The sequence below is a fragment of the Centropristis striata genome, chromosome 1 (assembly GCF_030273125.1).
Source record: "Centropristis striata isolate RG_2023a ecotype Rhode Island chromosome 1, C.striata_1.0, whole genome shotgun sequence".
NCBI lineage: Eukaryota > Metazoa > Chordata > Actinopteri > Perciformes > Serranidae > Centropristis > Centropristis striata.
This window is the reverse complement of record NC_081517.1, coordinates 14,117,352-14,132,737: the sequence shown is the minus strand read 5'-3', so window position 1 is coordinate 14,132,737 and position 15,386 is coordinate 14,117,352. Positions and strand designations below refer to the sequence as shown.

At 39.6% G+C, this 15,386-nt stretch overlaps 1 protein-coding gene across 1 annotated transcript; it reads left to right on the top strand.

The window, feature by feature from the left end:
* Window positions 1-45: 45 nt before the first annotated feature.
* Window positions 46-14,911, top strand: LOC131972606 (B-cell receptor CD22-like). Its single transcript, XM_059334254.1, has 8 exons — window positions 46-247; window positions 679-1,008; window positions 1,167-1,382; window positions 1,784-2,044; window positions 11,727-11,814; window positions 11,917-11,974; window positions 14,149-14,234; window positions 14,326-14,911. Exons 1-7 carry the CDS (start codon window positions 46-48, stop codon window positions 14,230-14,232), a joined length of 1,239 nt encoding a protein of 412 aa, XP_059190237.1. The 3' UTR covers window positions 14,233-14,234; window positions 14,326-14,911.
* Window positions 14,912-15,386: the final 475 nt, after the last annotated feature.

Sequence of the window (15,386 nt, the reverse complement as noted above, 5' to 3'; positions counted from 1 at the left end):
CCTTCAGTTACAGTTAATAAAACATTCTGGTATACTAAAAGGTATATGTATGTAGGTGAACCTGTGGATCTGACAACAGACTCAGAATACAAAGGTCGTGTGCAGTCCAGTTGTTCTAATAACATCTGCACTCTGAGAATCTCAGACCTCAGAAAGAGCGACGCAGATGTGTACAAGTTCAGGTTCTTTACAAACCAACCAGGTGGGAAATACACTGGTTCACCTGGAGTCACTTTGACTGTCACAGGTAACACTTACATCCACATGTGGATCATTTCTAAAAGCTCAACACAATATGAATGAGTGCTGTGTTTATTAGTGTTTATGTGCATTTATATTAACAATTTTGTCTAAAATAACATTTCTGGTTATTTTTCACAAATGCAGATCTCCAGGTGTCGACACAATATATCAGGCTGCAGTGTGACAGCAGTTGTATTCTACGTTATGATTCTCATGTCTGGTACCAGAATGGACAAGAAATTCAGAACGAGAATTCTTATTATTTATACAACTTTGAAAATCGACACAGCTATTCATGTGCTCTTAAAGGATATGTGGACTTCCCTTCTCCTTCAGTGTGTGAGTTTACTCTGCAGTCTTTCACTAACATAACACCATCAAGTGAAGCCTGATCACTACATGTTTCTTTAACTGGCTTCTCACTGACTCTTTCAGGTGTCTATGGTAAAAACTGCAACAGACTGACTTACACTGACAAAAGAATCTGTGCCTCCAAAGGCTCTTCAGTGAAAATATCTTGCACGTACAACAAGTACAATTATGGTGATGCATCAACATTCTGGTTCAGGAAGAGTCCATTACAACCTGAGAACCTTGTGGTAAACTCTCAGTATGCAGGTCGTGCTGAGGTTGAAACAGTGAGAGGACGCTCCACTCTGACAATCTCTGAGCTGACAGAGAGCGATTCAGCCGAGTATCACTTCATATTCAAAACACCAAGCTCTGAATGGAGCAGTTCACCTGGTACAACTCTGACTGTCACAGGTACTGATGAACACAAACTGAAGTAAATACACACACACACAGCACATTTAAAAACACTCATTAATAATGATCAGTTGTATGTAGCCTTATTGCTGCTGTAGCATTGCTCATTACTGATTCTTGGATTTGTTACTGTTGTGTCTTGTTCTCGTCTCCAGAGCTCCAGGTGCAGGTGATCAGAGTCTATCAGTCCTTTACAGACCTGAAGTGTCACAGCAGCTGCAGTCCAGCTGGTCGTTCTTCCTTCATCTGGTTCAAGAATGGAGAGAAATTCAGAGAGGGAGAGACAATTTCTTATAGTGGCTGGTTTAATTCCAGAGACGACGTCTCTTGTGCTTTGAAAGGACACGAGGAGTTCCCCTCTCCTCCAGTGTGTGAGTTTGATCCACCATGTCAGGAACACACACACACACACACACACACACACACACACACACACACACACACACACACACACACACACACACACACACACACACACAGCAGTATTATTTATAGAAGCAAAAAGCAAAATTACTGCCAGTACAAAATTCATTGTAGGAAAAGCTGAATGATTTAACATTTTTCCAAAATGAAACTCAAGGCTCACTCTACCCAAATAATTACGTACAGTCTATTATGTATAGACTTAAGCTGAACTTTAAGCTAAATTATTCATGAGAGATAATAAGGAAGTGGTCAGCACTCTGGACATCCACCATGACAAATAACAGGGAAAGTCTAAAAGAACCAAAAATAATAATTAAAATAGATCTTAAAGCCTTTTCTCCTCCAGATGCTCCAAGACTTCCCTCTGTGTCAGTGAGTCCCTCTGCTGAGATAGTGGAGGGCAGTTCAGTGACTCTGACCTGCAGCAGTGATGCTAACCCAGCAGCTAACATTACCTGGTACAAGGAGAATGAAGACTCAGCAAAAGCATCAGGACAGATCTTCACCATCACTGACTTCAGAGCTGAACACAGTGGGAATTATTACTGTGAAGCCCAGAACAGCAGAGGACGCCATAACTCCACTTTACATCTGACTGTTGCAGCAGGTAAATAAAACTCATCAAACCATTCACAGCTGGTTTCAAGTCTTCTTCAGTTTCAGTGTATGTCTTCAGTATTTTGCTGCCAAGCTGATGTTATTATAAATGCTTTTATAAATTAAATATGTTGCACTAAAACAATCTTTGTCCACATGGTATGGTTAGTCAGCTAAACTCACGTTAAGGCTTTTAAATAAGTGTGTTTTGGTCAATTTGAACTGTGGAGCCTTTTTCTGCATGAATTTAAACCTTCGACTAAAGCTTCAGTGCTGTTTATCTAATGACTATCTGTCTCCATATTTAGATAAATCAGCTATGATAATAAATATCATCAGGTTCATTCTGATGGTTGTGATGCTGATTCCTCTGCTTCTTCTCTGTCTGTGGATGAGGTAAAAATTAACCCCCGCTGGTCTTTTACTGTGAATCTTTACTGTCATACTTTTGGACTTTGAACACTTTTTTTTTTTTAATCCAGGAAGATGAAAACTCTGAGCTCCACAAATGAACCAGAAGAGACTGTGGAGGTGAGAGAGAGAGAGAGAGAGAGAGAGAGAGAGAGAGAGAGAGAGAGAGAGAGAGAGAGATGAGCAGCAGTGACAGAACTTATTAAACCAAATATTTACCTTGATTCAACTAAACAGATATTTTATATGTAACTGAAATGAGTAAATCTGACAACAAAAACATGTTTTTTTAACCTAGAACTGGATAAGTAAGACGAGGCCTCTGACTCTCTTCTCGTTGTCTCTTTTCATCAGTTGGACGATTATCCTGTGTACGAGAACAGGCCAAACGCTGCAGCACAGAGAGAGGACACAGAGGAGCAGGAAGACCTGGTGTGAAGGTCAGCCCGGTTTTAAATCTGCTGCAAAAACCTCAGAACAACTTCCTGCTTCCATTTGTGAGAAATAACTAATTCAAATCTTTCTGTGATTTTCTGCAGAAGCAGCCAAACAGAGAAAGACTTGCCTGAAGTGGATTAATTTACCTTCAACTGCAAAAGTTTTTATTGTCAGTTTTCAGTATGGTAGGAGAAGATCGGAGCAGAATTTAAGTTTTATTTTGTACTTGTGCAGCATTACATATGCTCTGGATTTAACTTTGTATGCATAATGTTCATTCATTTTTTTTTTTCATTCATTACCATTAACCGCTTATCCGCAATTGGGTCGCGGGGGGCTGGAGCCGATCCCAGCTGTCATTGGGCGAGAGGCGGGGTACATCCTGGACAGGTCGCCAGACTATTGCAGGGCTAACACATAGAGACAGACAATCACACTCTCATTCACACCTACGGGCAATTTAGAGTCACCAATTACACCTAAGTGCATGTTTTTGGACTGTGGGAGGAAGCCGGAGAACCCGGTGAGAACCCACGCTGACACAGGGAGAACATGCAAACTCCACACAGAAGAGCTGGAGGCGAACCTCTTGCTGTGAGGCGAGAGCGCTAACCACTACACCACCGTGTAGCCCCATGCATAATGTTATTTCAGATTTTAATGCTATGAATTATTACAGCATCATATGACACCTGCAGAGAAAACAGACATGCAAGCAGATTATTGAACAGCGTGTCCAGTATTATTTGTACAATATAGTATATTTTAACACTTCAAAGAAAATAACTAAAGTAACGGTCACAGTTTGTTCATCATAACATTTTCACAGTATTTTAGTGGCTGGTTGAAATAAACATCCAGCTTCAGCAACAACTCTGCAGTCTGAACATCATGTCAGTTCTCTCTCACTGCAGCAGAGGGCCACAGTGTGCAGAACGTTTTTCATTTTATATTTATACATAATATTTTTTGACCTGAGCTTTTAAATGTTTGTGTTTCTTATTAATCAGAATACATTTTTTTTTTGTTTATCAGCTATGAATGCAAATTAAATAGAAATAAATGTGTTTGCTCTGGCTTATTTTCCACATCCTTTATTTATGCAGCTATGAAACATGTAAGCTCAGAATGCATCAGTCATCAGAAGGATTTACTTGGACAAAATATGTTTGGTTGAACCAAAAAGCCCACTCAGTGACAAACTATGAATTGCCTTAAAGTCAAGAGTTATTTTCATGTTTTCAGATGAGTTGAAGTGAATAAATGTTGAGACAAAACAATAAATGAATGAAAATCACATCAACATGTTTTACTCAGCACCTTCTTTAGTCAGGTGTCTTTCAGATCCCGACTTCCACATCATCGGAATACAGAATCTCAGCAAATTATATCAAATTATATTATTATTTTTATAGCTGGATTAAAAAATGAACTGATTAGAGTTTGCAGGTCAAAGGTCAAGGCCACTTCAACCTCACAAAACATGTTTTAACTCAAGAAATCATGTACAAATTATGACAAAATTTCACACAAATGTCCACAATAATGAAGTGATGACATTTAATATCCAAACGGTCAAAGGTCAACTTCAGCTGTGACATCACAATGTTCTGACAAAACACTTTTCTGGCATTTATTCGACAGCTTAACTCAGAAACCGAAGGGGAGATTGTGACATTATTTCACATTTGTTCGGACACTGAGTTGGTAATCTCGGCTCCCAACAAACTGATGATTTCATGGATCTTTTGTGCTGCTGGGTCGAAGATGTGTGTGAAGCGTGCAAGTTTTAGAATTTTATAATGCTTACAGAGCGTAATGTGCAATAAAAGTCTGACAAACAGCCAAACAAAATGAATCAACAAGCTTTACTCTTTTTGCCCCACTAGTAGAAAAGATGGAAGAGTGTTTGATTTTACATTCTGATTCATGCAGATTCCTTCTTGCTGTATTCTGTAAAATTTGAATAATGGATGCCTGCATAGATGAAGTGAAGAAACAAAAAAAATGTGGTTAGTGCTTATAGCTATATTATGATATAACACTTCTAATAATAAGTGTTATAACACTGGACCGCACACATCTTAACTAGCTGTGATAATTACTGTCCCTCCAAACTCACCCAGAGGATCACTGTTCACTGTCATCACTACATTAAACTCAAACAAGTCTGGCACGCACACGTACGGTCTTACGTCATCGCGCAGACAGACCCCGCACACACACACACACACAACTGAGGCAAAATGCACATACAGGCAGGAGATTAAAACAAAATATGATGGACGAAATTAAATGTTTTTGTGGAATTCACATCTGAATCTGCTTCACATGATTGGAGAGAAAGAAGCAAATAAGTTAGACATGATTCCAGCAGTATCCAATAACACTGTGTCGCGCCGCATCGATGCAATGTCTGAAGACATCCTGGCTACATTAGTCAGCCGTGTAAAAAGAAAGCAAGTTTTACTCTCTGCAAGTAGACGAGTCTACAGATGTGGCAAATCTGTCCACTTTTATGTCCGTTTATGTCAGTTACCTTTATAAAGGCATGGTACAAGAAGATGTTTTTGTTCTGTTGGCCCCTTGCTACCCAAACAACAGGAGAGGAAATCTTCAATTTTATTGACACGTTTATGAGGACCAACAGGATCGACTGGACACACTGCGTGGGCATTTGCACTGACGGGGCAAAATCGATAACGGGAAGCACACAAGGCTTATAGCTCATATCAGGAAAGTATGTCCATCCATTCACTGGTTACACTGCTGTGTTCACAGGAAGGCCTTGGCAGCCAAAAACATGCCAGCTGATCTATTTGTAGTCCTGAATGATGCTGTGAAACTATATTCAAGACTGTTCACACTGTTATGCAATGAGATGGGCAGCAAACACAAAGCATTGCTGCTGCACACTGAAGTTCATTGGTTGTCCTGCAGCAAAGTGTTAACAAGGCTTTTTGAACCGCGACACAAGCTTCAGCAGTTTTTTTTAGGACAATCTGTTTCATTTGGCTTCCAGTCTGCATGACGAGGACTTTCTGAAGAAGCTCACCTTTCTGGCGGACATATTTTCTGCTCTGAATGAATCTAAGTCTGCAGGGAGTCAGTGTTACCGTGTTCAACACACAAAACAAGAGCGAAGCTACGTATGATGAAGAAGCTACGGTTCTGGTCAAGCAGTGTGAGTGGGAACACACTCCTGTGTTTCCCTACGAGTTCTTGGGGGGAAATGACGTGCACCTGGGTGAGCATGTGAAAAGTCTCATAATTGAACACCTCAACCAACTCGCCCAGCAGCTAAGGAAATACTTCCCACCTATAGACACATCTCAAGCGTGGATTCGCAACCCATTTGAAGTTTCCCTCCCGGTCCCACAGCTGTCATTTCACCAGCAGGAACAGTTGATCAAGCTGTCATCTGATGGGGCGCTGCAGTTGCAGTTCAAACGAAAGCCACTTGTGGACTTTTGGACTGAGTCAATGCCATCATACACAGTCCTGGCAAAGCAGGCCTTGAGAGTTTTGATGCCCTTTGCTACCACTTATCTATGCGAGGCTGGTTTCTCTGCTCTGACAGCAGTTAAGACTAAACAACGGCAAAGACTGGATGCTGTTGAGAAAGATTTGAGGCTTAAACTGTCTTCAGTTTCGCCAGCATCAGAGAGCTTTGTGCCAAGATGCAGGCCCATCCGTCGCTTTAATATGGGTAAGTATTTGGCCAAATGGTATTGATATTATTGCTACAAATAAACTGGAAATACTCACACACACACCTCCCTCCTTCCCTCTCTCTCTCTCTCTTTCTCTCGCTGCAGGCTGAGCCACCTGTGCTGCACTTGAAAATCCGCAGCATCCTGTTTTATTTTTGTTATTTTAATCTGTTCCTGAGCCATGCTCTTTGTTTTTTATGTTGTGTGTAACTTTATTGCAATTTTATTCAAATTGCTGGTGTTCTAATTTTATTTCCATAACCTGTGTTATGATGACGGGGTTGTGTTAGCTCCTCGGTCATTTAAAATTGCTGCAATTTTTGTTCAGCACGGCTCAAATTATTATAACATTTCAACCCAGTCTCAGTGTTTCAGATTAATTCAAATGCGAGAGTACATTGTTGTGATTGTGATTATTTTATTATGTGCGTGTTCTGGTCATTTGAGCATGATTAAACATGCAGCCTTTAATATGGCTATAAAAAAGCTTGTTGCATTGTGTTTTTTTGAAGGTGTGGGGGATTGGGGGTGCGTCAACCTGGTTGGGACATAGAAGGGTCTAAAAAAGTTTGGGAACTGCTGATCTACACAGAAAAGAAAGAATTTGCAAAACGACAAGAGAATCATTTCTCCATTTAAACAGGGGAATTTACAGTCATTATTTTGCCCATCCATACTGATGATTTGAAGAGGAAGGAAGCCAGGCCAGATTTAAAAAGCTTGACATGTATTTAACAGGAATGTACCAAAATGAACACGGCCTTTAAAGGTCACATCCTCCTTTTTAATATAGAAATATTTGTTGTGACTTCCTGACAAACAGTAATAAGAATCTCTTATTAGACCCACAATAGGGGAAATTCAACCTCTGCATTTAACCCATCCTTCTTTGTCACATCAGTGAACACACCATGCTGAGGAGCAGTGGGCAGCACATTACTGCACCCCAGGGAGCTGTGTGAGAGGATTAGGTGCATTGCTCAAGAGCACTTCAGTCCGGTTACAAGCCCGGTTCGAGGCCACGGACTGCCCTAATCTACCTGCTGGTTGCACAGAGACGTGAGCAGCAGCGATGAGTTTAACAGCAGCGAGTGGATTCGTTGTCCTCCTTCTCTCTGTACAAGGTACTGCACGTCTACATTTATATCAGTTAGTGCACCTCAGAAATACAGAGAGGGAGGGGATTTAAAAAAATACATAAATAGTTTTGATATCATTCTCTCTGGTGTGATCCCTTCTCTTTCTGTAAAATGAAGTCGTTACAGGAGATGTGTGTGTGTTTCCTCCACCAGCAGCATTTCTGTGCACTTAAAGACAGTAAAGCTGTGTCTGAGTGGATAGAAGCACTGATGATACATGCATTAACAAAGAAACAGTCCTCTAATTAATTTGTTGAATGAAACGTATCTCTCTCTGGGACTTCCTTAGTTGTTCTGCCGTCCTCTAACTCAACGTTAGTCAATGTTTCTATGCATTAAATACATGTAGAGGCTGTCTGCTCGCTCTCTCTCTAAATAAATAAATAAATAAATAACTGTAGGATTTTCAAGGTGCATAACAAAACTTAAAGTTGCATTAATGGATTTCTTTATCTATAGGTTCGATATGACTTTATGATGTGCAAGGAGTTGCTTGAACAGCCAGGAAGCCGATTCTAAAAAAAGTTGTGATGCTGTGAGAAAATAATAAAAACAATGCAATGATCTGCAAATTCTTTGTACCTTAAAGACAAGATATCTGATTCTCAGACTGGAAAACTTTAGTTTTTTTTATAAAGATATACACTTGTTAATTTATCTTTTACAAAGCGCCTCATCTTTTTTTTTTTTTTTCATCGGTGTCATGTTATTTAAGCCACAGTGAATTATTACCTGATTCTGCAGTTTCCTGCAGCTCTAAAATGTTTTGGCTTCTTTCATGTTATTTTTCAGGGGGTTTATAGCATCATAACTTTACTGTTTTAGTTCATTCTCACTGGTCTCACCAGCCTTATTTCTAGCAGCAGCAGGAAGCTTTTTTCCATCATCTCTAATTTTAATTTCTACCCTTGAAATAGAAATGTGCATCAGCTAAAGTTAATTGGGGCACATTTTCTTTATAAATATCAGAAGAAGCAGAACACGTCTGTTCCTGTTACCACACACTTCTAAAATGTAATCTTCAGCTTTTTTTTTTTTTATCCCTCTGACAAATGTGCTAAAGTACACCGATTCAAAACGTAAAAAAAAACTAATAAACAAACAGTCTTAAACTCCTATTTCTTCCTATGAGATAATCTTTGTCTCAGACTGACCTGAAGTGGTAAAACATGACAGCATGTTGTTGTGATGTAGCTTCACACACTGAAGATTTTTCTCTTCTAATAAAAGTCGTCCCTTGATGTTGTTATGAGTCTGACTGTAGTTTTTTTGCTCTGTGTTACAGTGGTACAGAGTCAATATGACTGGGGAGTGACTTGCAGTTCTACTGAGATCTGTGCACCAACAGGATCAACAGTGGAAATGAGCTGCACCTACACATACCCATCAATGCAAAACCCTTCCACTAAAGTTAATAAAGCATTCTGGTATACTAGAATTAATCTTAGTGAACCTGTGGATCTGACAACAGTCTCAGAATACAAAGGTCGTGTGCAGTCCAGTTGTTCTAATAACATCTGCACTCTGAGAATCTCAGACCTCAGAAAGAGCGACGCAGATGTGTACAAGTTCAAGTTCGTAACAATCGCGCCAGATGGAAAATACACTGGTGAACCTGGAGTCACTTTGACTGTCACAGGTAACACTTACATCCACATGTGGATCGTTTCAAAAAGCTCAACACAATATGAATGAGCGCTGTGTTTATTAGTGTTTGTGTGCATTTATATTTTCAGTTTTGTCCAAAATAACATTTCTGGTTATTCTTCCAACAATGCAGATCTCCAGGTCCAGCGCTACAAGTCAACACACTCTGACTGGCTGCAGTGTGACAGCAGTTGTATTCTACCATATAATTCATATGTCTGGTACCAGAAAGGACAGGAAATTCAGAAAAAGAATTCTTATTATTTGTCCAGCTTTGATAATCAAAACAGCTATTCATGTGCTCTTAAAGGATATGTGGACTTCCCTTCTCCTTCAGTGTGTGAGTTTACTCTGCAGTCTTTCACTAACAAAACACCATCAAGTGAAGCCTTATCACTACATGTTTCTTTAAACTGGCTTCTCACTGACTCTTTCAGGTGTTGATGGTACAGACTGCAACAGATTGACTTACACTGACGAAAGAATCTGCACCTTTAAAGGCTCTTCAGTGAAAATATCTTGCACGTACAACAAGTACAATTATGGTGATGCATCAACATTCTGGTTCAGGAAGAGTCCATTACGACCTGAGAACCTTGTGGTAAACTCTCAGTATGCAGGTCGTGCTGAGGTTGAAACAGTGAGAGGACGCTCCACTCTGACAATCTCTGAGCTGACAGAGAGCGATTCAGCCGAGTATCACTTCAAATTCAAAACACCAAGCTCTGAATGGAGCAGTTCACCTGGTACAACTCTGACTGTCACAGGTACTGATGAACACAAACTGAAGTCAATACACACACACAGCACATTTAAAAACACTCATTAATAATGATCAGTTGTATGTAGCCTTATTGCTGCTGTAGCATTGCTCATTACTGATTCTTGGATTTGTTACTGTTGTTTCTTGTTCTCGTCTCCAGAGCTCCAGGTGCAGGTGATCAGAGTCTCTCAGTCCTTTACAGACCTGAAGTGTCACAGCAGCTGCAGTCCAGCTGGTCGTTCTTCCTTCATCTGGTTCAAGAATGGAGAGAAATTCAGAGAGGGGGAGACATTTTCTTATAGTGGCTGGTTTAATTCCACAGAAGACATCTCTTGTGCTTTGAAAGGACACGAGGAGTTCCCCTCTCCTCCAGTGTGTGAGTTTGATCCACCGTGTCAGGACACACACACACACACACACACACACACACACACACACACACACACACACACACAGTGACATGTGATATCTACAATTTCAGGCATAACGTCACTTGAGATGCAGCAGTATTATTTATAGAAGCAAAAAGCAAAATGACTACCAGTACAAAATGAATTGTAGGAAAAGCAATATTAAGATATGCTGAATGTTGTGATTTAACATTTTTCCAAAATGAAACTCAAGGTTCAATCTCCCCAAATAATTGGAGCAGGTGGAACTTGAAATGGCAACCATTGTTTAAAATAGCTGCGTTTTTCTATTCATGTTCTCCTCCAGATGCTCCAAGACTTCCCTCTGTATCAGTGAGTCCCTCTGCTGAGATAGTGGAGGGCAGTTCAGTGAATCTGACCTGCAGCAGTGATGCTAACCCAGCAGCTAACATTACCTGGTACAAGGAGAATGAAGACTCAGCAAAAGCATCAGGACAGATCTTCACCATCACTGACTTCAGAGCTGAACACAGTGGGAATTATTACTGTGAAGCCCAGAACAGCAGAGGACGCCATAAATCCACTTTACATCTGACTGTTGCAGCAGGTCAGTTATTTGGATTCAGCTACATTTACCTGTAAATTCACTGTTACTCTTCATGTCCCTCACACATGCTTGACTTGACTTGCGTAACGCCAGCTTCTATCAGGTTGCTGTTTCAAATAAATCAAACTCATCAACCCATTCATGCAGGCTACAAGCCTTCTTTAATTTCAATGCACGAAAATATTTTTTGTTTGTCCAGAGGGTATGGTTAGTCAGATACCATTGAGCTAAACTCACGTTAAAGCTACAGTTGGTAACTTTTATATAAATGTGTTTTGGTCATATTTGAAGTTTAGACCCTTTTCCTGTTAGTAAAAACTTTTTTTAATTTTGTGTGGGCGGGGAACAGACAAGAGTAATCCCAGTGCATGTTTTTTTCAATGGCTGAAGAAAATAGAACTTCTCTGAATATGTACAGTGTCTCTTTTCTCTGTGACCACAAGTGTTATTGGAAGAAGTTTTACATTAACCAACGGAACTGTTGTCTAACGTTACCTTCGGTGAAACAGCCGGAGATTTACACCTGATAGAGAAACAGAGTGTAAAGAGAAACTCCTGAATGATCATGTACAGGACGTTAAAGATTTTATGTTTAATTTTCAGTTGCAGGTTGGATGAAATCAGTCGCTGCAGGATCACTCACTGCTATTTTTCTGGCGCTCATATTCCTCGCTGTCTTCCTACTGATCAGGTGAGCAGTTCACTTTTACTCTGACTACATCCAGTAATGCTTCTGAAACTCAGTGAGTCATTCAGTAATTTCATTTGATTGTTCATTAATTCTCCTCTCCAGACGAAAGCGGTCACAACAAACCACCAATCAGAGAGAGAGACCAGACAATAAAGCTCAGGTGAGGAGGAAGAGGTCAGGTGAGGGTCCACTCTCACCTGGAAACTCACCTGACTCGTTCTTCATGTCCCTTTTTGGACACTTTCTAAACCTTCTGTGCCTACTCTCCCCTCTCTCTCTCTCTCTCTCTCTATCTTTTGATAAACCCTTTCCCACATGTCTGTGTCACAGCCTTGTTTTCCTTGAACAGTTGGTGTTCCTAAAAATAATAAACACAGTTTATCTCCTTTTTGTAGGCAAAAAACATAAAGTCTGATTTAAATAGTTTTCTGTCCTGTGTTTTGTTTTCAACTATTTTCTTTTTGTTTGTTGTTGTAATATTCATTTTGGCCACTAGATGCTGAAGTGCACTGCTACCCCATGTTCTCAATAGAACATATTGTTCTTTATTCCTCCATGCACTCTAAACAAAAGGTGACAATAGTTTTTATCAGAAATTTAAATAAAATGGATTTGTAATATAGTCAAATGAAATAATATCACTCCTCACATCTCATTACAATGGAGACTAAAATTTAAAGACTTTTTAAGAGAGGAAATCCTGTTTCCTCAGAGCTTGTTCAGGTTCAGATCCAACAACTTCCACTACGCTAATCGGTGATTTAAACACATATTATATTCACAGGATGATTGAAAATAGGAAAATGTATTAGTGCGTTCCTGTTTAATCAGCATATTCTTTAGTTTTCTTTTCCCGGAAACTAAATAAAAATCGTTTCCTAAATTCACACACATATCTGCCTCAGAAATCACCAAATAATAACTTCATCCCTAAGAACCAACAGCAAAATGTCAACAAAGCTCTCAAGGAATTAAAATGGGATAATCTAATCTCCTGCGATGACATAAACCAGAGTGCTGACTTCCTCTCTCAAAAAATCAAGGAGGTTCTGTTGTCTTTCTCTGGGGCAGGGAGCTCTAGGACCAGGCAATCCAGCTCCCTTCCCTGGATGAATAATGAGTGTCTTACACTATTAAAAGTTAGAGATCAGCTGTTCAAATCTTCACTGATAACTGGTCTAACCACTGACCGTCAAAAATTTACATCAGCACGAAATAAAGTAACATCAGCGTTAGGAAAAGCTAAAGCAAACTTCTTCTTAAACATAATTGAGAGTGCAAAGGGAAATTCAAAAAAAGTGTGGAAAGTGATCAATAACCTACCTGGCCGACAGACCAAACAAAGCAGTAAAGGACTGGAACTAAACATCAATAATCAATTAGTGAAAAGTCCTGTCACCTTGGCTGCAGAATTTTATTCTTTTTTTTTTATCAATTCTGTTCAAGAAATATCAAGTCCTTTCACAGCACCTGACTGTGTTTATTATCCTGTCAATTGTGAACAGCCTGTTTTTAACATAACTGAGATGTCTGAAAGAGAGGTAATGAAAATTAAGAAGTAAATCTGAAATGAACAACTACAGACCAATCAGTATTCTTCCTGTAATGTCCAAAATAATAGAAAATGGGTGGCTACACAGTTAGTAGAGCATCTCAACAACGATTGTACAGCGTTACATCCGATGCAGTTTGGCTTCCAGACTCATTGTTCCACAGAGTCAGCCATAAATATGTTTATTGAAAAAAACAAGTGTGTCCTGGATAGGAAAAGCTGTGTGGGAGCTGTTTTCTTGGATCTTAAAAGGGCCCTTGACACCGTTGACCACTGAATACTGAACAAAGCTGTCGAAGCTTTCTCTACACAGGCCCTCAATTGGTTCAAATCATATCTTGCAGATAGAAAGCAGTGTGTGGTGGTCGGTGGTGTCAAATCCTCGTACCTGGACTGTCCAGTAGGGGTCCCTCAAGGATGCATATTTGGACCTATTTTGTTTTCTTTTTACATTAACGATTTCTTTAGTGTGTGTAAGGGTATAAATGCACAGTTGTACGCGGATGACGCAGTTATCTTCACCCCCGCGAAAAACATAAAAGAGGCTGCTCAAATCTGGCTCCTCCTGCGTCTCACCAGGATTGACAGCTGAGCGTTGTGCTGCTCAACATCATTCTTGCAGATTACTTGAGAAGCCTTACTAGAAAATTACTTGACTCACCTGAACGGACATTTCATATGTAACTGAAATAAGTAAACCTGACAAAACGTATTTTTTAAATATAGAACTGGATAAGTAATACGAGGCCTCTGACTCTCTTCTCGTTGTCTCTTTTCATCAGTTGGACGATTATCCTGTGTACGAGAACAGGCCAAACGCTGCAGCACAGAGAGAGGACACAGAGGAGCAGGAAGACCTGGTGTGAAGGTCAGCCTGGTTTTAAATCTGCTGCAAAAACCTTAAAGAACAACTTCCTGCTGAGAAATAACTAATTTAAATCTTTTATGATTTTCTGCAGATGCAGCCAAACCAGATGGAGACTCGCCTGAAGTGAACTAATTTACCTTCAACTGCAAAAGTTTTAATCGTCAGTTTTTTAGTAAGATAGAAGAAGATCTGAGCAGAATTTAAGCCTTATTTTATACTCGTGCAGCGACATTACATATGCTCAGGATTGAACTTTGTATGCAGAATGTTATTTTAGATTTTAATGCTATTATTTATTACAGTATCATATGACACCTGCAGAGAAAACAGACATGCAAGCAAATTATTTAACAGCATGTACAGTATTATTTGTACAATATAGTATATATTAACGCTTCAAAGAAAATAACTAAAGTAACGGTCACAGTTTGCTCATTAGAACATTTTCTCAGTATTTTAATGGCTGGTTGAAATAAACATCCAGCTTCAACAACAACTCTGCAGTCTGAACATCATGTCATTTCTCTCTCACTGCTGCAGAGGGCCACAGTGTGCAGAAAGTTTTCCATAATATATATATATATAATATTTTTTGACTTGAGCTTTTAAATGTTTCTTATTATTCAGAATTTTAAAAAATGTGTTTCTCAGCTGTGAATGTGAATTCAATTGAAATAAATATATTTGCTCTGGCTTATTTTCCACATTTCCTTCATTTATGCAGCTATGAAACCTGTAAGCTCAGTTTCTTGGCTCAGCAACTGAGCTTACACAATGTAAAATTTTGAATCAACTGAACATGAGTCACACTAACCAAACATGCTTTATGGGACAGGCACCAGTTTTTTCTTGATGGGACAAGAATTGTAAAGGACACCAAACCAAGCTCAAAACAAACATTTACACGTTCTGACCGTCCCTGTCAAAACAGGTAGGAGATGGTGGAACTATAGCTGCCACATCCTTGATTGTATAGGCTGGGAGCACCAGGCCCAGGTGTTACCATCCTGTGAACTTAACAGTGAGGTGAACTATAAAAACACTGATGAACAAGTAACAGCAGGGGTCACCATCCATTTCTTTATCATCAGTTTCACTATGATAGGAAGATAACTATCTTATGTAATCATTTATGGCCACTTCCTGACCGCA